Source organism: Chiloscyllium punctatum, chromosome 17, assembly GCF_047496795.1.
Source record: "Chiloscyllium punctatum isolate Juve2018m chromosome 17, sChiPun1.3, whole genome shotgun sequence".
NCBI classification, from domain to species: Eukaryota; Metazoa; Chordata; class Chondrichthyes; order Orectolobiformes; family Hemiscylliidae; genus Chiloscyllium; species Chiloscyllium punctatum.
In genome coordinates this window covers 62696597-62721634 of record NC_092755.1, presented here as the reverse complement: position 1 = coordinate 62721634, position 25038 = coordinate 62696597, and the positions used below count along the sequence as shown (strand labels likewise).

The 25038-nt window shown below is 38.8% G+C and overlaps 1 protein-coding gene across 1 annotated transcript in view; it reads left to right on the top strand.

Annotated features, from left to right (window-relative positions):
• Window positions 1–22948, top strand: part of ksr2 (kinase suppressor of ras 2) — a 403663-nt gene extending 380715 nt beyond the window's left edge. Inside the window, exons 19-21 of the mRNA XM_072587303.1 lie at window positions 16137–16268; window positions 18381–18510; window positions 19848–22948. Coding sequence (XP_072443404.1) covers window positions 16137–16268; window positions 18381–18510; window positions 19848–20009 — 424 coding nt within the window. The 3' untranslated portion in view covers window positions 20010–22948. The remainder of the gene's footprint in view (window positions 1–16136; window positions 16269–18380; window positions 18511–19847) is intronic.
• The last annotated feature ends 2090 nt before the right edge of the window (window positions 22949–25038 follow it).

Genomic DNA, 25038 nt, shown 5'->3' with positions numbered 1-25038 from the left:
ACTTGAATGCTGATGAGAAATTTAATTGTGAAATGCTAATCACCTAAATATATAAAAACAGGTGAGATCCTGCTTCAGCCACAGCTTGGTATGAAGTGGGACTAGATAACAATGGACAAAACCAATAATGCTAAATCAGAATTGTGCAGTTTTGATTGCCAGTATTTTTGGATTTCTTTAATTGAGTGTTTTTTTTCAATCTGCTGTTTTATTACATTTAATTTTCTCTCCTAAATACAGATTCCTTCATGTTGAGTAACTTGATGATGTGATTCCAAATGTTTATAAATTTCATGCTTCTGCTAAAAAAATTCTAACTCTGCCCATATTAAAAATTAATTATTTTTTTAAAAATTAAAAATATAATTGTAAAAGGACAACGTAGTGACTCAGTAGTGAACATTGTTACTTCACAGTGCCAGGGAGCCAGGTTCAAGTGACTGTCTGTGTGGAGCGTGCACCTACTCCCTTTGTCTGCATGAGTTTCCTCCTGGTTTCCTGTTTCCTCTCACAATCCAAAGACATATAGTTTAGATGGAATAGCCATGGGATATGTAGAGTTACAGGGATAGGGTAGGGGATTGCATCTGGGTGGGATGTTCTTCGGAGGGTCAGTATGGACTCGATGAGCTGAGTTTGATGAACTTAATTCATCATTATTTCTCATCTTTCAATACTAGGATTAGATTTCCTACAGCGTGGAAACAGGCCCTTCGGCCCAACCAGTCCACACCGACCCTCCAAAGAGTAACCCACCCAGACCCATTTCCCTCTGACTAATGCACAAATGGGCAATTTAGAATGGCCAATTCACCTGACCTGCACATCTTTGGATTGTGGGAGGAAACCTGATCACCTGGAGGAAACCCACGCAGACACGGGGAGAATGTGCAAACTCCACACAAATAGTTACCCGAGGCTGGAATCGAACCTGGGTCCCTGGTACTGTGAGGCAGCAGTGCTAACCACTGAGCCACCATGCCGCCGAAGTAGGAGTGTGACCATACTTGTTCAGAAGAATCTCTCATTTAAGTTGTTAGCGTCTGTTTAAGACATACACGGGAGATTAGTAATCCTTAAAGCTTTGATAAATGGGGAAGAATAGGGGATCTTAAATGTCTACTGTCTCCCGGCCTACCCCCTCAACTTCCTAGTAGATGCACTTTCTAAAGTGGTTAGCCTTGCATCTCAGTATATTATCCTGGGGGGTGATTTTACTTGTCTAATAGATCTTGTGATATACAGATTGCCCAAAGGCCCCTCAATATCTTCTTCATGGTCGAAGCAATTAAGAGATTTGTGTGTTGAACTAGGATTGGTAGTCATTTGGAGGCGCCTTCACCCTACCAGCAGGGATTTTAAGTTTTTTCCAATCCGCACAAATGCTACATCTGGATTGATTTTTTTTTTGACTCCCGCAGTGCATTTGGGCTCAGTGGTGTCATGTACAATTGGCAATATCACTATTTCTGATCAGGCTCTAGTGCATCTAATGGTAGAGAGTAAGGATACAATGGTAGGTTCGAGGCATTGGTGACTGGACCCCTTCATCCTTGTGGATAGCACGTTTATTGAATTCTTTTCCATTGAATTCAGGATGTGTTATACATTAATTCATGCTTGGCCAGTAATCCATCCATTCTCTGGGAAACTGCTAAAGCCTATGCTAGGAGTTAGTTATTTCCTATTCTGCCAGTAAAAACTGGCAGAAGGGTGAGCAGCAATGCTTGCTTGAAACACAGCTGAAGGCAGCCAAGAAGGCCATTGCTGACTAAATTACAGAGGATCACGCTGCTTCAGACAACACTGAACTCCATGCTCTCACAGACAACTAAGAAGGAGCTAACATTTGAAAAATAAAGGTTGTTTGAGCTTGGAGATAAACCAGGCAAGTACTTAGCCTGCCTTGCCTGGAAGAGGAGGGCTCCCAAGCCAGTACCTCGATTAGGGAAGGTACTGGAAATTTAACCCATGGTTCTAAATAATTAACATGGTATTTTGGAAGTTTTACTCCAACTATACCAGTCTGAAAGTTGTGAGGATGGGCAGGCTAGGATGAAGTTTTTTTTAAGAATTTGGACCTCCCAGGAGTGACCCCTGAGCAAGAGTCTTTTCTTAATGCCCCACTGTCAATGAAGAGGTGCAGGAGGTTGTGAGGCAGCTCCAGAATGGAAAGGCATCTCGTCCTGATGGACTTCCCAGTGAATTTTTTAAGAAATTTATAAATGTACTGTCAGGACCGATGCTTAGTATGTTTAATGATTCACACAGTTGTGGCCTCCTCCCACCATCTTTAAGGGAGGTAAACATTTCTCTTATCCTTAAAAAAGGAAGGCCCCGGAGTACTGTGCTTCCTATAGGCCCATCTCACTCCTTAGTGTTGATTTCAAAATCCTATCTAAGACTTGCATTAAGACTAAAAACTGTGTTTCCCTCCATCATTAAGGAGGATCAAACGATTTTATAAAGGTAGCAGATCGTCTAATAATGTCAGGAAGTTACTTAGTATGACCCAAGTATGTCAACAACAATCAGTACAGGGATTAGTGCTCTCTCTAGACGTGAAGAAAACATTTGACTAGGTTGAGTGGTCGTACTTTTTTCTTACTTTAAAGTAGTTTGGCTTTGGTGAGGTTTTTATCAGGTGGGTAAAGGTTCTTTATAATGATCCTCTTGTCATGGTTCTCACCAATGGCGTGCAGTCAAGCTATGTTAATATTCTTAGGGGCAGTTGACAAGGCTGTCCCTTATCACTGTTGCTTTTTACATTGATAACTGAACCGCTGGCAGAGGCAATACATACGTATCCCAACATATCTGCTCCAGGAGTGGAGACAAACTCACGTAAGATTAAAAAATCACACAACACCAGGTTATAGTCCAAAAGGTTTAATTGGAAGCACTAGCTTTCTGAGCACTGCTCCTTCATTACCTGAGCTTTTTATTAAACCAAACAGTTTCAGAGCCTCATCTGATACAATACATTAATTCGTTTGGCAGCTTTTCAGGTTACAAGATCAATTTTGCGAAATCTGAGACCATGCCCATAGGTTGTCTCCCAAAAATGACTGGTCCTGAGGGCAAATCTCGAATTCCCTTTGGTCACAGGAGGGCTTTCTCTACTTGGGTATGTTCAATACTCCCGTCTTTGATCAGTTATTTAAAACCCATTTTGCCCATTTAATCGAAAGAATCAAACAAGAACCTCAAAGATAGGAGGCACTTCTGATCTCTCGGTTAAGTCGGATAGCTCTTATTAAAATGAACATTCTCCCCCGCCTGCTGTATCTTGTGCGAATGCTTCCTTTGATCTTTACTAAGCAAACATTTAGAAAACTGAACGGCTGGTTCAGTTCTTTCATCTGACATCATAAGCGACTACTTATTAAATTAACTAAATTACAACTACCCCACGGACCGGGAGGAATGGACATCCCAGATGTTAAAAACTGCTATCTTATGCGAATGACTGGGCCTGGGGAGACCCTCACTCACTATGGTTAGACATTGAAGCATCTCAGGCAAAATGCCCCCTTACTAGCTTGCTGTTCTTGGACACAATGAGGACAGTTAACGACTATTGCCATGGCCCAATAATTATGAACACTGTTAAACCAAGAAGTGAGGGCAATATTGCCAAAACATCATTTTTTTTACACCCATTGTTGGTATGCTGGGTTTTCGGCCAGGGATGATGGACTTTGGGTTTAAACTGTGGGCAGTTGCCTGGGTGACTTATTCGAGGGGGATATACTGATGTCTTTTGACCAGTTGGCTCAGAAATACAAGTTGCCCAGTAGGGACCTTTTCGTTTTCTTCAAATTAGAAATTTCATACAAAAAGAGACCACACTTTTAACTGACTCTTGTAGATCTGACATGGAGAAGAAGGTATAGAGTGCTGAGAATATATTTTCTGTCAGTAATGTCTATCACCTATTGGCAGAGGGCCTCTCGAATGAGTGCAAGCGGCTCTGTAAGGTATGGGAAAGGGAGCTGGGTGTTGAGATCTCTTCTGAAGTATGGGAGGATATCTGGGAAAATGCAAGAAGGATCTCGATTTGCAATAAGACCCACGCCTTGCAATTGAAGATTCTTAACAGGGTCCACTTGGCTCCAGACCGTCTCTCAAAATTTAAAGTCGGAGTGTATCCACTGTGTCCTAAATGCAAAATGAGTACAGGTACGCTCACTCATTGTCTCTGGTCATACCACAGGCTGCGGGCATACTGGAGCGCTGTGGTAGGCGAAGTAGAGAGGGTCTTGGTGACAGAGGCGGAGGTGGATCCAGTATCTCCTCTTCTTGGCCTAGCTAATCTACTTTCATTAGACAGGCACAAAAAAAACTTTTGAGTATCCTCACTTATTGTGCAAGGAAGAACATTCTGTTAGGGTGGGTGTCTAAAATCCCCCTGAGATTGTCAGGCTGGCATAAACTAGTCATTGAACACATCCCTTTGGATTATCTTACCAGTATGGTGCACTGAGAATTTTTGTTAGATGTGGCAGCTCTTTTTGAATTACTTGGATGCAGATTTGTCTGCCATAGTAATAAGGTCCTTTATAGAGCCAAGATGATTCTGTTTAATGAAACTGGTATCCAGAGAGGAAGAATTACGAACACATGAATATGTATAAATTTATGCTGTCAATGGTCAAGGGCTATTTCTTTGTTTCGCTGAGCTGTATTATCATTATTACTGACATGATTTATTAATTAGTTATTAGTTATTATTTATTTATATAATTAGTGGGGTTTATATATTGTTTTCAATTGTTATGTTTTGTGTTTGTTGTAATACTCAAAAAATTCCCTTTTTTCAATAAAAAATATAGAATAATGATATTGTATTAAGTGTTTAAAATGATGCCACTTTTAAATATTACTTGTTATTGGATTATTTTCACAGTAAGCTATTTTTATTGTAATAAATTATCCAGTTCATATATTTAATGTAGCATGGGAGATTATTTGAATAATAGTAACAACTCAGTGATTTAAGTGAGCTATGTCATGAAAAACAATTCCTAAAAACAGTCTTTGTGATGTGAGAGACATTTGACTCAATCAGTTTACCTGCAGATTAGGATCTGTGGAACAGTATTTACTTCAACCAATAGTTACTAGTTTCTAAAGATTTTAACCAGTAGTCACTAGCAACATATGAACAGGAGGAGGCCCCTTTAGCCACTGGAATCTGACCCATCACTCATTTAGATTGTGGCTCTCTGTATCATAATTCAATTTACTGGCATTGCTTACATACCCCATTTTTCCTTACCTAACCAAAAACTATCAATCACAATTCTAAAATTTCTAACTGCTCCCAAAGCTCAACAGTTTTTTGCAGGAGAGCACACCTTCTGTGTGAAGAAATACTTTCTGACTACACCCATGAATGGCTAAGCTCTAATTTTAGTTGCATTCAGTTAGCCCATCTAGACATGTTATGACACACCTCCACAAGCGCTTCTGGCCTAGCACTGCAATACAAGACCCCTAGCTCTGATGTCAATGTTATGCTCCCTTATTATGGACGTCCAAAATGCCAAGATATTTGGATGTTTTTGATCCTGAGGACTGATCTGCTGTTAAATCATTCTGAATCTGTGGGCGGCACGGTGGCTCAGTGGTTCGCACTGCTGTCTCATAGCACCAGGGTCCTGGGTTGGATTCCCGCCTGTCTGTGTAGAGTTTGCACATTCTCCCTGTGTCTGCGTGGGTTTCCTCTGGGTGTTCCGGTTTCCTCCCACTATCCAAAGATGTGCAGGCTAGGTAAATTGGCCATGCTAAATTGCCCAGTGTTAGGTGTGTTAGTCAGGGGTAAATATAGGGTAGGGGAATGGGTTTGGGTGGGTTTCCCTTCAGATGGGTGGTGTGGGCCTGTTTCCACACTGTAGAGAATCTAATCTAATCATAATTTTCAGTCCTAAATGCATAAATTCCTTAATTGTTATTTCTCTCTATCTTGTAACTCTTTATCCAATCAAATCTCTTAATTATCTTAAACATCTCAATAGTGGGTTTAGAAAAGGTAGTTGGTATATATATTACTGTAAAGTGTCTGAGGTAAAATACAGGTGAGCTGAGAGCTCAGAGAGGCACATGGAAGAATTATGTAGCTGTAATGGAGATGTGGTTGAAAGATGGGCAGGATTCAACTTCAGCATTCCTGGTTCTTGGGTTTGCAGACAGGAAAGAGAGGGTTTAGAAAAGGAGGGGTTTCTTTGCAATATTAATGAAGGAATCAATTATAGCAATGAGGGGGGATGATATCTTGAACTTCATCAAATGAGGCCCTACGGATAGAACTAAAGAAACACAAAAGGGGGGAAACGTGGTGCTGGGCGTGTGTAGCTGCTAGACAGTTAGGGAGAGGTAGAGGTTCAAACATGTAATCAAATTTCAGAGAAGTGTAAGAATAGTAGTAGTGGTGAAGGATTTTACTATGCAAATACTAACTAGGATAGCTTCATCTGCAAGTTAGGGAGGGAGATGAAGAAGACTTAATTGTAGAGGTTATAACTAAGAAATTCATGGATGACACAAAAATTGGTAGTATGATAAGTAGTGAGGAGGATAGCTGTAACCTGCAGAAGGATATCAATGGACTGGTCCAATGGACAGAGCAGTAGGAAGGCAACTCCCCATATGCCGCCTTAACCACCTTGTCTACCTGCCCTGCTGCCTTCAAGAAGCTAAGGACATGTTCACAAAAACCCTCTGATTCCCTCTACATCCTCGGGTCCTACCATCCAACATATCTCTCTTGACTTGCTAATTAGTCATCCCAAAGTGCATCACTTAACACTTTTCAGGATTAAATTCAATTTACCACTGTTCAACCCATCTGACCAATCTATCTATATCTTCCAGTAGTCATTAGGGCACAACAAGAGTCCTGAGTTTTTTTTGTAGCAGAGATTTACCAGGATGCTGCCTGGGCTGGAGATTTGAGCTATGAGGAAATATTGCACAGGCTGAAAATGGTTTCCTTGAAACTGTGAAGATTGTGAGGGGACCTGCTAGAGGTGTAAAAGATTATGAGGGATATGGATGATGGGCACTTTTTCTGTTAGTAAAGGAGCCAATAACCAGAGGCAGATGTTTAAGATAGGAGGTAAAAGGCTAAGAAGGGAGTTGAGAAGAAGTATTTTCATCCAGAAGGTGCTCGGTGTCTAGAACTCACAAAAGCTGGTAAAGTCAGATTTTTTTTCTAACATTTACAATGTTCATTTGATGTGTGATAGCCTCCAGAGCTATGGACTATGTGCTTGAAATTAGGATTAGTGTAGGATTAGGATCTTTGTTGACCAGCACAAACACAACAGACCAAATGGCCTCCTCCATGTTGTAAATGTCTGAATCTAATTGCATCATCCCATAATCGTCTATTTTCAAGGCAATATAAGCCTAGTCTTTGAAAAAGTGCAAGAACTGTTGGTCTGAGATTTGTGACCTATGGAACAAATTGAAGACTGTAGGATGTCAAAATTAGAAAGTGGAATGTGATTTTTTTAAAATGAAATCCTTTTCATAGACGCTATTGATCTGAATTATTCATAATGATAAAAACACCTCTTGAATTGTGATTGCCATATCAAGTACAATAAGCTATGGGCCCTGCTCAAAGTTTGATCAATGCCTTTAACATTTGGTAATTGTTGAACTACATAATGTACCTCCTCTTATAGAATAACATTAATGTATCATTAAATAACAGTATTCATCTTTAATAAAACATTCTCAGATTTTTAACAGGTAAAAATTAATTAGCTAAAAGTTAAACCAAGCAAAGAGGATAATGCCCAAAGCTTGATCAATGTAGTTGGTTTAATAAAGGTCTTAAAAGATAGAAAGGTTTAAAAGGAATTCAAAATGGGCTGAATGGCTTCTTTTTCCACTGAAGGGATTCTATTTTTCTATAAAAGTTTAACACTTACAAATGTTTTGTGAACTTCATACCTTCAAAAAAAACTGCTCTTTATTAAGTGCCTTCCATGATCTCTGGAGTGCTAGCTTTCCAGTCGACTAAGTACTTTCAGATGTATTCAATGCTGTAATGTAAGAAATGTGGTAACCAATTTGTGCAGAGATAAATGTTCAGATAATCAGTTTTAATGGTTGTCGTAATTTTGCATTAAATAAGCAAAGTTACTGTGGAGAACTGGCAATGCTTGAATCATGTCATGGGATCTTTTATGTTCATGTGAGAGCTGAAAGGAATGGGTTAATCTTGTCATCAAAAGACAGCAACTCTGGCAGTATAACACTCATTCAATATCATTGAAGTTTCAGGGAATATTTTGTATTTAGTGTTCTAGAATAGGACATGAGTTCTGAACATTCTGGCTCAGGGGCAGGAATGCTAACATTCAGATATGACGGAGGATGAGTGATGATCATTCAGGAAGATGTTCGAGGTCTGATGTTTTGACTGACAATCTTTTAAACCAATACAACTTTATCAGGTTCTCCCTTTATGAATTTGCAAATCACAGTACTTAGTTTGCAATTGAAATTAAAACAGAAATTAAATCACCTACAGATGTTGTTCCAGAAAAAAAACATGAATTGAACTATAATGACATTAGCTCATTGTGCAATTACTTTAATCTTTAGAAGCTTGTGTTACAATTAAAACTTGCAACAATTTACTGCATAAATTGTAAAAGGGTGTTCAAAATCACAAAATGTTGCCAATAGCTGAGCATGGGGAGGCCTTCTTGTGGTTCAATGATAGTATCCCTACCTCGAGATGGAGAAGCCTACGTTCAAGTCCCACAAACTCTAGTGGTGTATAATTAAATTTCTGCACAAGTTGATTAGAAATATAGGTTAATTGTACTTTTGAAAAGCTGAACATGATTTTGGAGAATTTCTGTTGTTCCACCTGTTATAAAATCTGAACTGAAGCTAAGGCCGAGTGCCTGTGACGATTAATGTCTTCAAAGTAATTTTGAAAGGACTGTTGCTCACTGCTTTTCCCTGGAGGTTTCTGTCCACAAATCATGCTAGGGCAAATAACAAACCAGCAATTATAGGTGAAGTCTTGTTGAAGCATTGATCTTGTCTGTTGGCTGAGAGGTGACAAGAGATCCATGATGCTTCTTTTTATGAAGATCTACTGAACCACGAACCAATGAGAAGGTGGCGAGGCCACCATTGTGCTTTCCTCTAAAATCGGGACCCATGAGGAACATTTTGCCTACTGAGAGCTGCTAGCCAATAAGAGGCCAGCTGCTGTTCTGCACCATTGTGGAGGCTGCGGCTGCTGCCAGAGGGACAGTCTTTGTGGTCCCTGGATTGTGGAGGAACTCAGGCCACAGGTAATTAATGTCAGGGGGATGGTTTCATGGTGGAAGAGGGCATGGGAGATCGACAGCATGAGTAGGTGTTGTAGTTCTCAGCAGGCTCATCCATTTCCCAATGGTGACCTTCTCAGTCAGTCGCAGTGTGCCTTTGAGAAGGCCACACACAGATCATAAAATCCCTATGGTGTGGAAGCAAGCCATTCAGCCCATCAAGTCTACACCAACCCTTCAAACAGCTTCGCACCCAGACCCACACCCCCTTCCCCAACCCCTATTCTATCCCTGTATTTCCTGTGGCTAATCCATCTAGCCAGCACCTCCTTGGACACTATGGGCTATTAAGCATAGCCAATCCACCTAACCTGCACATGTTTGGACAGTGGGAGGAAACCTGATCATCTGGCAAAAGTCCACACAGATACAAAGAGAATGTGCAAACTCCACGCAGACAGTCAGCCAAGGGTGGAATCAAACATGGGTCCCTGATGCTGTGAGGCAGCAGTGCTAACCACTGAGCCACTGTGTTGCCCTCATTTCAGTTTCAACTGCTGAGCACACTGCATGATGACAGGCCCACCGTAGCTGGGTTTATCCGAGAGACAGGGGGATGTGATGTTTAAGTGGTTATTAATTGGCCATTTAATGGCCTCACTTGGTAGCTGGGTGTGAAGTTCAACCACGAGTCTTCCCAACCACCACTTAACACTGGCAGAGGTTGGATGGCAGTGGGTTTCAGGTACACCATCATCCCTCCTAATTAATTGCCCTTCCTGCCTCCAACCTTGCCAGCTGAGAAACCAGAAGATTCCACTCTTTATTTTTATTGTCCAAGCATGGGATTTTTGTTCACAAGGTTTGAATCATGTAGTTATTGGGCTTGATATTTGCCTTGATTGGAAGTGGAGCAAAAGGGAAAAAAAAGGATCATATTGTAAACAAACCTGGTGAACAAGAGTTCTTTCAATGTCGCTGGGTCAAAACCCTGGATCTTCCTCCTGCATTGTGGATCTGCCAACACCAAATGGACTTCAAAAAGACAGCTCAACACCACCTTCTCAAGGGCAACAACAGTTGGTCAATAACTGCTGTGTCAGTCAGCAATGCTTACATCCCATGAATTAATCAAAATTCATTCCAATGTTGAAGAAGAAACAGTTTAAATGGACATCAATCCAATGGTCTCTTTGAAAGAATGAGAAATCCAGTTTTTTGTAAAGGAAGATATAGTTATGTTTTATATTATTATAATTATAAACTTTGGGTATTAAACACCATTTTTCACAGATAAGTGATTAACTCTTTGAAAGTCAGAATCAAGAAAGTGCTTAATTTGTGCCATTTGGTATTTTAGGTATTGAAGGTATGAACTGAGAGTTCTTAATTACCTTTGTATCAAAAAAAATTAAACTGTGAAATCCATTTTCTCTGGATATTATTACAATTCCACTGTTTGCTTTGAAAGTGTTTGATAATGGATTATAATAAAGCATTATTATTTGGAAGATTAGGTTTTGAAGCAGCGATAGAATAGATTTTGGTTCAAGTTCTGTGACAGTGACAACGTGTGATTTTTAGATCGAAAAAAGATTTGGAGCAGTAAACTAAGTACGTAATTTTCTCAGTCAGATGCCTTGGTATGTTTATGAAGTGGAGTTTTACAACTATAGAAGAAAAGATGGTCAGAGACCAGGATCAGATTTTGCCTAAGCAGAGCAGTTTCACATCAGAAAGAGGGCAGGTTAATTTGTTGGAATATTGCTTGCAATTCTGATCTCCTTCCTATCGGAAAGGTGTTGTGAAACTTGAAAGGATTCAGAAAAGATTTACAAGAATGTTGCCAGGGTTGGACGATTTGAGCTATAGGGAGAGGCTGAACAGGTTGGGGCAGTTTTCCCTGGAGCATTGGAAGCTGAGGGGTGACCTTATAGAGGTTTACAAAATTATGAAGGGCATGGATAGGATAAATAGACAAAGTCTTTTCCCTGGGGTGGGGGAGTCCAGAACTAGAGGGCATAGGTTTAGGGTAAGAGGGGAAAGATATATAAGAGACCTAAGGGGCAACCTTTTCACACAGAGGGTAGTACGTGTATAGAAAGAGCTGCCAGAGGATGTGGTGGAGGCTGGTACATTTGCAACATTTAAGAGGCATTTGGATGGATATATGAATAGGAAGGGTTTGGAGGGATATGGGCCGGGTGCTAGCAGGTGGGACTAGATTGGGTTGGGATGTCTGGTCGGCATGGACAGATTGGACCGAAGGGTCTGTTTCCATGCTGTACATCTCTCTGACTCTATGACTAAGATTTTATGTTAGTTGTGAGAATATTATGAGAATCAACATTTCAGGCATAAGCCCTTATGAAGGATTTATGCCCAAAACCTTAATTCTCCTGCTCTGCAGATGCTGCCTGACGTGCTGTGTTTTTCCAGCACCACACTCTTGACTCTGATCTCCACCATCTGCAGTCCTCACGTTCTCCTCCCTGTGAGAATATTATAGAAGCCTTCAGGTTGCAGGAACTGAAATGAAGCCGAGGCTGTCAGGATTGAAAAATAAATCTAAGCCCAACAATGCTGGAAAAAAGTCTCTGGGACATCAAGAGTGGAAAGAGTCAGTTGAGTAAGAAATCTTAAAGTTATGATAGGAAATGGATACTTTATTGGATTTGAGTATCAGTAAAAGATATTGTTGGGAAAACGGTTGAATCATTGTTTCTGCTGTTTATGTTCAGGTCTTTCTAAATGGTTACAATATGGGGTAATAAGAACATAGTAACAGGAGTAGACCATCCATCCCATTGAACCAGATCTGTCATTTAATGCAATCATGGCTGATCATGGTTTATACCTTAACCCACACTATTCCCATAACCTGCAAAAGTGGAGGTGATTTTGTATTATTAGTGAAGGAGTAACTACTGCATAGATGATATCTTGGAAGAATTTTCAAATGAGGCTTTATGGTTAGAGTTTAGGAATAAAAAGGGGCAGTCATATTGTTAGGAGTGTATCATAGACTCCCAAATAGTCAGTGGGCAATTGAGGAGCAGATACATAATCAATTCATTAAAGTATATAAAAGTAATAATAGGGTTATTTATTAGGGATTTCAACTAACCCAACTAATTGGGATTTGCACAGCATAAAAGGTTTAGAGGGTGCTAATTCCATAAATCGGAGCATAGACAGATTGGATAGATATTAGCTGTTGCCTTTAGTCAAAGGATCAAGAGCAAGGAGGCACACTTATAAAGAGAAAGGCATTTAGAGGGGAATTTAGGAAAAATGTTTTCATCCAGAGGTCCACAATGCATTGCCTAATAATTCAGGCAGGTAATCTCGGGCAAAGTTAAAAAGTGCTTCAATATGCCCTTAAAATGTTATAACATTCAAAGCTTTGCATCTAGTGCAGGAAAATGTGACTAGTGTGGATTGTAGTGTATTTTTTGGTGGTATGGACTCAACAGGCTGAAGGGCCTCTACTGTATGATTCTGTGAACCTTTTATGTTATTGATAAGGTTCCAGAGACGTAGTAACCTTCAGCTCTATTAATTTCTCCAGTACAACCTGATTACTAATAATAATTTCCTTCAACTCCTCATTCTCCCTTGTTACTTAGATCTCTAATTTTGATGGATGTCTTGTCCCTTCCTAGTGAAAACAAATACACAGTACTCATTTAACTTCTGTGCCAATTCTGTGTACCCTTTTTCTCCCTTGTGTTAGAAACTTGTGTTTTGTTGTTAAAAACAAATTATGTGAATAAGTGCAGTGACTAATCACCATGGTAACCAAACTGCAAAAGTAAAACTTATGATCTGTGAAGCTAAGTTTGATTCTGGGACTGATCCGTAATAGAATCAGTTGGGATCATTGCAAGTGTCTGATAATAATTGGCAATAATATCAGTACACTAACACTGCAATTTTATTTTTGTTCATAAAATAACAGTGAAGCTAATGGCAGAAATGCAATTTTAGGTGAGGGACAAATGCGAGATTAAATATAATTCAGTCATTATTGATTGTGTTATATACATTCTTTCTGAGATTTGGAAGATAGTGTTCCTCTTTCTGCTGTACTATTGAAATGCATTGAATGTTGTGAATGCTGCATTTGGCAGCTGGGCAGCAGATGTGAGCTAAGCACACAATAGAATACTGGATGCAAAATTCAGTTTATACTGCCTTCAGGAGATTGAAAGTATTGGGAGTTCTTCCAACATCATCCAGGCCATTGTATGAATGTATTCTCTGATCCACTGTACGTTGATGACTGTACTTCCATCATACACAAAAAAGATCAGATTCCAGGCTGATAAGGATCTAGTGCATTAGCACAAGGATGGGAAATGCTTTATTTCTGAACACAGAAAGACAAGAAATAGGAACAGAGGTTGTAGAAATTGATTTATACAGCCCATTGATCCTGCCCTGCCATCCAACACGATTGTGACTGATGGAGCTGCAAACTGTTTGGTTGTGTGATCATGTATGAATGTTATAGAGTTATACAGAGTGGAAACAGACCCTTTGGTCCAACCAGCCCATGCCAACTATAATTCCAAACTAAACTAGTCCTGCCTGCCTGTGTTTGGCCCATATTCCATATCATTAACATAGTGAAAATTATCATTTTATATATCACAGAAGCAATATCAAATGTAATTTAACATGGAGCGTTATAAGGAAATATTGGGATTGCCAATGCTTGGCCAAAAAGCTACATTTTAAGCAGCAGTTTAAACACAGGAGAGTATAATCCATAACAAACACAGTGTTGAAATGTCACTTCTTGGTTTGTACAGATTTTTTCCATGTTGATATATTTATATTTAACCCGAATCAATGCAATATTTATTCCATATAAGCAATCTTTATCAATCAAAGCAAAGGAAAATCTTTGAACCTTATCTTCAAGACTACATTTTAATGCTTTGAAGTTACTCAATAACATGTAACAAATGCGGTGTTAGTGTGCTAACTCACCGCCATCAAATTAGTTAAACAGATAGTCTATAGCATGAAATTCTTTGCTAAAGCCATCACTGTCCCTCGCATTATTCTGTAACATGGGGCTGTACTGACTCAGTACAGAGGAACCTTGATTATCCAAATTTTGATTATCCAAATTTCGGATGTCTGGACAAGATCGTGAGGTCCCAATGCTTGGCTAAACTGTGTTATCCAGCATTCGATTATCCAAACATCGATCATCCGAACAAAATACTCCCCTCCAGTGTCATTCGGATAATCGATGATCCTCTGTAAATCAGCAGCTACAATTTCAAGTACAGAGCAGGAAATGGAGTGACAGGTGGACTGCCAATGCCTGTTCACTTACCCATCTCTGCTGGGGATTTATGAGCAGCAGAATGGGTATTAAGTGACCCACCATCCTTGGATGAATTGAGCAGTCAGTTAATGGCATGTATAGGCCACTTAACACCTTCGTCCCACAGCATTATGTAATATGTCAACAACATTATATGGATATATCATTAGGGGGCATCCTATGGGGACTCCCATTTGTTCACCCAACCCATGTTTTCTTTATCACAGTCCTCCCCACCCAACTTTTGGTGAGACCTGGTTGACTGGTGCCATTGAAGTGACCCCAATTTCCCTTTCAGTCCTGCCTCCTTTGTGGCTCCTTATGGGTAGGTCCTGGAGATGTTACTGGGACTGTCTGTCATCCAGGAACCCTCAGAAACAAGACGTCCTGCTACCTGTGAAGGAGCAGAAACCACTACCTCAGGCATTTAACTTTTCTTTATTTCAAAAATATACTTTATTCATAAAAATATCTTTGCATATATAGAGTCACAAATGCAGTTTGGTTCTGTACAGTAGCCTATTAAGGAAACAAACCAACATTGAAGTTTGACTATCCAAACAAACTAAAGATATCTCTTACACATACATATCATATTTACGTGCATTGAGGCACTAGGAGGGTCCAATAACTAAACAGACGACCCTTTACCTTGAGCAGAAAGACCTCAGATGATGGTCTTTCCCCACTGTACTTTGGCAGCAGCTGCCCCAAGCTTTAGTGTAAGCCTCAGCACATAGTCCTGGATCTGGGAAAGTGCCAGTCAGCAACACAAGATCGAGGCCAACCCCTTGCTATGGAAGACCAACAAGTTTTGGGAAGAGCAAAGATTGTCTTACACAGAGTTGATGGTCCTCTAGGCGCATTCACTGTTTGTCTTGGTGTGCGTCCTGGGCAACAGACTGTAGAGCACAGGATCTGCATCATGGAGCTGCTTGGGATAAACCTGAACAAAAACCACTGCATCTTTTTCCAGACTTCCTTTGCAAAGGCACGTTCCAGAAAGAGATGTGTGTCTGACAACCATTAACTCTGCTTATGCCTTGTCAGCTGGAATGAAGGCTCATCCCTATCTATTCAGCTGAGAAACATCAATTTGGATGGAGGCAGAGGAATTGGAGGGGTTGAAAAGTTGCAGCCAGAATCTCTTGTGCCCAGAAATGTTTCAGACAAGTTCCCAGAAATGTCTGTCGACAGGTTCAGTTAACTTGATTTTTGATGCAATTTTAATATTAAACAGCAATAAGATTCATGTACACCTGTGTTGCAGAAACACATAAAGTTGCAATACAAATCTACTTACAAAACACTCAGTTCATGTCTTAACTGCCAAAATCATTACTTCCGTGCTTCTTCCTAATTGCATAGCTATTTTATGCTGACAATTTGTGATTAGTTAGTAAATGCAAAAAGAAGAACAACCAAAACAGATGATTCTTTTTCCCTATCGCTAATTGTATGAATTTTTCATCTGATTTATTTTGTAGGAGAGAGAGTGAAATGCGGATCCCTAATGGTTGGCTGTGTCATCTGGCTCCTGAAATTATTCAACAACTTTCTCCCTCTACAGATGAAGACAAACTCCCATTCTCCAAGCAATCAGATGTATTTGCATTTGGGTTAGTTCACTGTTATCATAAAACAAGAACTGTATGTCTGGTGTAGAAAAAAATAATACATTAAACAAAACATTACAGAGAGAGGTAGGTATAAATTCTCAACATCCTATAACTTTAACACTGTGGTAATGCTTTGATATTAGTCAATTACTTATTACATATGTTGTGTTGCCAGTTACCCCTCCCACCATCAGGCTCATCAATGTTGTGGTTTTTGCTACAGTTTCTGAATCTGAGGTCTTACTTAGAGTCCATAAAATAGCTTCCAGAGGGTCTGTAAAATCACATGAAAGTGGTGTAAAGTAGGTCTAACTGTATGGATGGACAACTTGGGTGACTACTCATGCCACCATGCCAACAAGTCACCCCTTAGGACATGTGAACACTTTCACATTATTCCTTTGAGCTCTAGAAAATCTCTACAGGCCCCAGTTTGAGAACTATGAGCAGAGATTCCACCCCTAATGACTAGTCTGTTACTGGGAGTTGGGGAAGCAACCCATTTGAAACTATGGATCAATTACAAGCAATTTTCACTATTATTATATTTTTTTAATACTGAGCTGGGAAGACCTAAAAATGCATGTCTTTTATCATGACCTGTTTGTCCAAAGTCTGTTTCTAAAAAGTACATACAAAGCTATTTGTATTTGTCAAGCACACAGTTTTCTGCTTTCATCTGCTGTTCCAGGTGTCATACCAAGTTCTCCTCTTCTTCAATAGCCTGTACAATTTCCCTTAAACTTTGTGACACCACTTTTGGTGATATACAATAATTAATATTGTTATAAAAGTCAGTCAAGAGTAACCACAAGCTAGTCCTAAACACAAAGTTGCTGTATGATTGAATGACTCTATGACAGAGCATAAATATTTTTGGATAGGTTATTTTAAAAAGATTGGGTGAGATGATTAATGACTGCTATTTAAATGAGGTTGTGTTAAGTATATTAAAATGGAATCTTTGTTCTTTGCCTATCCAATGATTACCCTTTGGAGCTTGTGAAATTTGCCGAAGGCATTTTCCCCTTACTCCAATACTCCATCAAAACAGATTAATGAATGCGTACATTGGAAAGGACATGTTACAGCATGTCCTGATATCAATAATCACTGTATGCATCATTTTAGGTACTACCACTGTGCAGACAGCATAAAGTGCAAAAATTAAGTAAAGGGGTGAGACTAGAGTGAATGTTGTCCTCTTTGAAACAAATATTTTATATGACAAGCTATTAATCTATAAAAATGCTAAGGGTATACCAGTTCATTTAATGAGATTGATTGAACTAGACTTTTCTATGAGTTGTTTATTCCATACTTTAGCTGATTCAGCTTTTATTTTCTCATGATTTTCTATTATTAATGTGAGGTAAACTTTATAATTTGACTTTCAGTTGAAGCTCTTTATTTTAATAAACCCAAATTAAACTGAAAATTTCCTAGCATGGTTTCATGGCAGGTTTCAATATTATTCAAGTACCCATAAGAAGCAATATAGCAACATTTATTAACACAATATGTAAAGTATTAAAGTGATGAAGGTTGCAATAGAAATTAAAAGTTTAAATTATAGTTCCCTCTCATATTCCAATGAAATTCAATCATTTCTGAGGAAGGGTCACTGGACCAGGCATGATAACTTTGGCTCAGTTAGTGGTGGCTCAGTGGTTAGCACTGCTGCCTCACAGCACCAGGATCGATTCTAGCCTCGGGTGTGTCTGTGTGGAGTTTGCACATTCTCTGTGTGGGTTTCCTCTGGATGCTCCAGTTTCCTCCCACAGTCCCAAGATGTGCAGGTCAGGTGAGTTGGCCATTCTGAATTGCCCATCGTGTTAGGTGCCTTAGTCAGAGGGGAATGGTTCTGGGTGGGTTACTTTTCAGAGGGTCAATGTGGACTTGTTGGGCCGAAGAGCCTGTTTCCACTCTGTAGGGAATCTAATCTAAAAAAATTGCTGCCAGACCTGCTGAGCTTTTCCAGCAACTTCTGGTTTTGTTTTTGATTTACATCATCTGCAGTTCTTTTGGTTTCTGTTACAGTTCTACATCAGTACAATTTGTTTGGAAACACTATACTAATGGGTTACATACATTTATTAATTTTTATGCCAGAACTATATGGTACGAGTTGCATGCACGTGAGTGGCCTTTCAAGAATCAGCCAACAGATGCGATAATATGGCAAGCTGGAAAAGGCATGAAGCCTAATCTAAGTCAAATTGGCGTGGGAAAGGAGATTTCGGTATGTAGAAATCAAATTATTGAATACCTTCAGTGCAAAACAATTTTACCACATATCTCTAACTTACATGTAATTAGACAATGTCTTTTATAAATTGGTGCCAGTACATTAATACATTATTTAGCTCACAGTAAAAGGTGGTGTTTCCCTTCTCATTTTCTTCATGTGCTGTGTTTCCAATCTCAGCCAGGCTATCATGGGAAGGTGTTGAAAAGAGCTAAGAAAATTGAATCTCCTCCATCCATTCTCCTTATTATTGATTCAAAACTACAACAGCAAAGCTTTGAAATAGGCCATCTCCCTCCCCACTTAGTTTATGGTTAGAGAACTAAACAAAAGAGAAAGATTAAACATATAGGCAATATTCAAAAACTGCATGACACTTCTATTTTCTATTGAATGACTCTTATTTTATATGGTTTATATTTGAAAGTAGTGCTGAGATGATCGATCTAATCAATCTTATGAAAAGGCATTACAGAATAAGCCTAACAACTAGTAAACTAGATACATCTAAAGAATCAGTGTTCATATCTGGATTAATACCATTCTTCCTCAGTGTTTGCTGGTTATAGCTGTATATAAAGTTAAAGGAGGATCTTTTTCCAAAGCTTGTTTTGTAGTTGTTAATTCATGCAGTCAATGTTTTCATTGAACCTAGATGCTGTTAAAGCAATGCTGCTTGATTCCAAGTTTACTCCTCCTCCATCTGCCCTCTCCGGATTGCAAACTTCTATCTCTTCCTTTCAATGTTCCCTGATGATTTAAGAGGTTCAAAAGTTGCAAGCGCATTGATTTGATATGAGCAATTCCTTCTGATCTTCATGACTATCTTACTATAACTGTGTTTTTGAGAACAGTTTGGTGAGCTTTCACACCCAAAGTTCTTTTGGTAAAGCTTGTTATCACTGTATAGTCTTTTCCATTCAGTGAAGCACTTTTTTAGAACAGGGATATATGGTAACCTCAAATAACCTTTACCTCTCTTTTATACAATGTCAGTTTTGTACAACTTGTTAAATACAATGAAAAATATTTCACAAACCAATGTCAATAATAATTTTATTACATTTATACCATTGAACAATGTAATTTTGTTTTCATGGTGTTGTTTATAAATCCAAATGTTGAACCTCCAGCTGTATTGATATTAATTCATCTGCTTCTTGCTATAATTCCTATTATGGAAATTTAGCTATATTCCATTTTTAAAACCTATTGTTCAATGTGTTAGCTTTCAGTCTGTGAGCAGGTAAAAATAAATAAATACATGGTGGAGCAAGTGATATTTAAAAAAATAAATAGTGCACCTTTTACCTATTTCCAATTGATTCCAGGATATCTTGCTTTTATGCTGGGCCTATGAACAGGAAGAGCGTCCCAGTTTCTCGAAAATCATGGAGCTACTTGAGAAACTTCCCAAGCGAAACCGCCGCCTCTCCCACCCGGGACATTTTTGGAAGTCAGCCGAATATGTTTCCCTTAGCTCCAATGTGTGAAAGTCCAGATACAAATTGATGGATCTCAGATGCACTCTTGCATTTCATGCATTACATTGCTTTACTGTTTCAAACGATTGGTGGGCAAACCAGATCAATCCTTCAAGGGCGCACAAGTTGGGAATCAGAAGCTGGAACCTCAAGTGAGTGTTTTAAACCTCAGTCATAGCCTAATAAAATCTTCTGGAGCAGTAGCAGGCACAATTTAGCACACTGTTTTGTTCACCACAACTCCATGGTGAAGGCAGTAGAATGTGGAAATAGCACTTGGTTTAGTTGAGTGGTTTGTTCTAACTTTGAGTTGAGTATAAAGGCAGTCACTTGGAGAAAAGACCAACTGAGTACAAAACAAAAATTCTTATACATGAATTCAGTGACATTTTTGCCAAAACCTAACTCTTGCATGATACTGTGACTGTTTTGTATCTACCTGCAAATGAGGAAAGTTCTAACTGCTCAGCTGATTTATCAAAAGGATAATATTGCGTAAAGTGTGGAAACTTGATGAGACCACCTCCGTGAAAGAGTGCTGTTGTGACCCAGAAAAATGTGTGACCATGAGTAATGTCCTCTACTTTAGCACGGTGAATAAGATCACACCGTTTAAGTCATGTAATATCAAATTATTTATATAAACAATTATATCAGAGTTTGATAATACATGCAATCCTAATAATCAAAAGTTGCAACAAAATTGAACACTGGGCTCCTTGTTTGATCTCTAATTTAAATCCTGTTATAATTGGATCTGATGCCAAGGCAGCAGTTGAAAAAGGTCACAGCAGACCCTGAGCATGAATCCAATAGTGGGCTGGATGGTCTTCTTGCTACCACTTCAATGGGGATTTTTTTATCAGCAACTTTTGTGTCCATTTTGGCCTATCACCTGTAATAGGATTATCCTGTGCTGAATCTTTTTTTGTTGCCAATCTCTGGACAAGAAATTATAAACAAACATCTGATATTGGTCAGTGATACCTTTATCCACATTCTTTTGTATCCCAATGAATACAGTCTCATGCCCCATCTCCTGCTGCTCCCTGGCTACTGTTGCCCCACCTAGTTCTGCACACTCTCACTGCCAACTGATTGTGCCAACTGTTGCTCTGAAATAAACAAACTGTTTAAAATATCATTTCAGTGCAAACAAAACAATGCACAAACCTTTTCATATAGTTAAATAATATTTTAACCTTAAATCTTTACTATGGATACATAATTCATTCAGTATAATAGCAAATCATATTATTGTACTACATAGCATCTCAGGGCACAGGTCTGTCTTTAGTTCTGAGGCATTTTTGTGTAATTTTTCTCCATGCTTTACCTTTTTAAAACATCTTAATGTTTGAATTTTTTACAGTTTAATTGATTCATATCATCTGAAAATTGAAACTTGGCTGTATAACTGACTGATACAATCTGTATCCTTGTGGCCCCAGTACAGATCATGTGCAGACAGATGGGAATTAGTTTAGAATGGCATCATGGTTGGAATAGACATGGTCATCCAAAGGGCCTATTCCCGGGCTGATTGTTCAATGTTCATCTGTGTTTACTGATATTATTAAATGTGGTCCACAAGTTTAAGTTGTAGTTCCATTAAAAAGTGGTATTATCCAGCACTGCAATTTTATTCATCCTTTCCCATGATAGAAGTTCACATTTATCTGTGAAGCCTGTGTGAATAAAGAGGGAATTTACATTTGTATAGCTTCTTATAATGTTCTCAGTACAGCACAAAATATAATATAATCAGTGGTTACTTTTGAAATAGAATTACAGAATTTGGAGACAGGGCACACAGCAAGTTCAAAATTAAAACAGCAAACTAAATGACCATTCAGTGTTGAGTGAGGGCTCTTGGCCTGCACACTAGGGGAATTCTTACTTTTCTTTGCAAAGTGTTGTGGGAGTTTTGCGTTCAGTTGAATAATTGCCTATACGCAACTAAAGCCTTGATTAAACATCTCATCTGGAAGACAGACCTTTCAACAATGCTGCTTTCTAGTGCTATTTTAGATTATATTCTCTAACTGTAATAGGCATAAACCTTTGATTCAGTGGCAGGAGTATTCAAAGATATGGAAGCATGTATTGACAACATGTTCTGAAAATCATTCTGTATGTTAGATTATACCATTTCCATTAGTTATTTCCCACAGTTCATGAAGATTATATCATTGCATCCTGAATATTTAAATTTATTTTTATTTTGGAAACTTGTTGTAAAGGGGAAGATGCACAATCTGAATAGAGTGGTCAATTAGATAGTACTTTCAAAAGATCTATCTACGCTAAGTCATTGCATAAAGTAATATTGTGCCAAACTCAATAGATACTATTCCGCTGTTTACAAGTTTCATTTCTAATTTTTGGCATGAAAACATATTCAAAAGTTATTTGGGTTTGTGCCATTGAAGGTATTGATCATAATATATTCACAAAAGTGAGTTGTGAACTCAGCTGTCTCATCATAAGATAGTAAGTTTGGCCCACACATCCATAAGACCATAAGACCATAAGACATAGGAGTGGAAGTAAGGCCATTCAGCCCATTGAGTCCACTCCGCCATTCAATCATGGCTCCTGGGTACTTCAACTCCACTTACCCGCATTCTCCCCGTAGCCCTTAATTCCCCGAGACAACAAGAATCTATCAATCTCTGCCTTGAAGACATTTAGCGTCCCGGCCTCCACTGCACTCTGCGGCAATGAATTCCACAGGCCCACCATCCTCAGCAATACTGCACTTAGTCACTCAGGGCAATAGCTTCAACAAAGACTGTTCTTGAGGTCGCTGAGCTGATGTGGTTTTCTGCAGACGTTTCATCGCCTCACTAGGCGACATCGTCAGTGCAACTTCAATATGATGTTAGAACCAGAAGTACCAAAAAACAGAGACACGTAAATTGCAGGCAGGACAGACCACCACTGTATAAAAGACGCACCTGACAATGTCACCTAGTAAGGCGATGAAACGTCTGCAGAAAACCACACCAGTTCAGCGAATGAATCTACAACCCATCCACGACCCGAGCTACAAATCTTTGCAAAAACTCTAAAAGACTATTCTTGACAAACAAAGATAGGATGTGGTGGAGCGGCTGTTGGTTGTGATGGGCAGTTGTGATCTGGTCATTGCTCTATCCTCTTACGGGTAGTGGTAAATGTTAAATACAGATATAAGGCTAATTTTGATTGAGTCTTGGTTTGTGTTTTAATGCTAGTTTAGCTCTGTTGCCTTTGTTCCTGAATTATCTCAGTGTTCTCAAAGCTTTTACACTCAAGAAAATCTCAAGACCCAAATGATAGAAACTTGTCCTCTTTCATAACGTGCTTTTTACACCTTTCAACCTGTGTTGAAGGAAAGGAAAGCATTTAAGTCCAGTTTAGTTTCAAAGTTTAAGTAATCAATCCAAACTGAAAATAAACTAAACATTTCAAATGTTGGAAGTATTGTTATATGAAGGTCCATTTAGGAACATTGGAGATGATAAATAATTGAAGTGTAATTATCTCATGTAACTAATGCAAAAAATTGGAGTGGGATTTTGTGATAAATGAAAATAAACATAATATGGAGTAAAAATAAAACACCTAAGGAAAAAAAATTCCATTTAAATCCACAAATAAAGCATGATTTGTTTTAAATTAATTAGATAAAGCTGTTCATTGTTACATGTTAAATTGGGTTTTTTTCTGAACTTCATTTGATGTTGTACACTTAAACTTTGTTTTGTGGCAAAAGAAAATAACTCATAGCTCTGTACAGTTGACAACCTTTAGCTTGTCAACAGGTCCAGGAACATTACTGTTTAATAGGCAAATTGAATTTGTATGTTTCAGCTCTCACAATTTGTTGGTTAAAAAAAAGACATTTGTAATGTTACTGAACTTTTGGTGATATCTTTCTCGCTGCAACATTCACCATAATTCCTCCCACAATCCAAAGGTGTGCAAGTTAGTGGATTAGCCATATTAAGTTTCCCATGGTATCACAGGGATGTGCAGGCTAGGTGGTTTAGCATGCAAAATGCAGGGTTAAACGGATGGAGTGGGTCTGGATGGGATGCTCTTCGGAGGGTTGGTGTGGACTTGATGGGCTGAATGGCCTTCCCCTACACTGTAGGGATTCTAAACCAGCTTTTAAATACCATTTTTGTACTTCGTGATGATTTGCATGAATATTTTATTCTCTTTGATCATTTTTATTGGCTTTCCTTTGCTGTATTCTAAAATCCTCAAAATCCTCATTTAACTATCTCATGATAATACTATTTCTGGCAGCATAGACCTTTTCTTCCAATCTTCTATAATCCTTAAGTTCCTTTGTTAGCCATGGTTGAATACATTTTTGGGGGTTTTGTGTCTTGAAAGAATGTTCAGCTGCTATAAGCTATGCCATAATTATTTAAAGATAATCCAAATGTCTATGTGCCATCATATTTTTAAACGTTTTGTCCCAATTCACCCATTCTTGACTTTGTCTTTTGGACATTATTCCACATTCTAAATTTAATTGCTGCTTGCCTTAAGCACCAGTGAGGCAATACACCATCTTAGAGTCATGTTAATGCCACAAAAATACCTGCATTCTCAATTCATATGCAACTTTTTCTACTTCCAGTTACCAGTTTTGCTTCCTTAGAATAATGAGCTACCCCTCAGGATCCAATTCCCTTGAGAAACAACCTTAAAGACCATACCCACCAACAAAACAAGCAAATCCTGCAAAGGTTTTAGTCCTGGTCCTGTACAACCTGCCCTAGAACTAGTCCCAATGCTTCAAAGTTCTGATGGCCTCCAGTCTCCTTCAATTCTCAAATCACTTAGTCAATACTCCCAATTCTTATATTCACTAATTTGTGGTACTAGCAATCCCGAGATTAATGTTCTTGGTGTCCTACTTTTACTTTCCTCCTTAACTCCCTAAAATATGTCTTCAGGACCGCATCTCTCTGTCTACCTATGTTGTTGATACCAATGAACTCTTGCTGTTCACCCTCCCCCAGAAGGATGTCCTGCA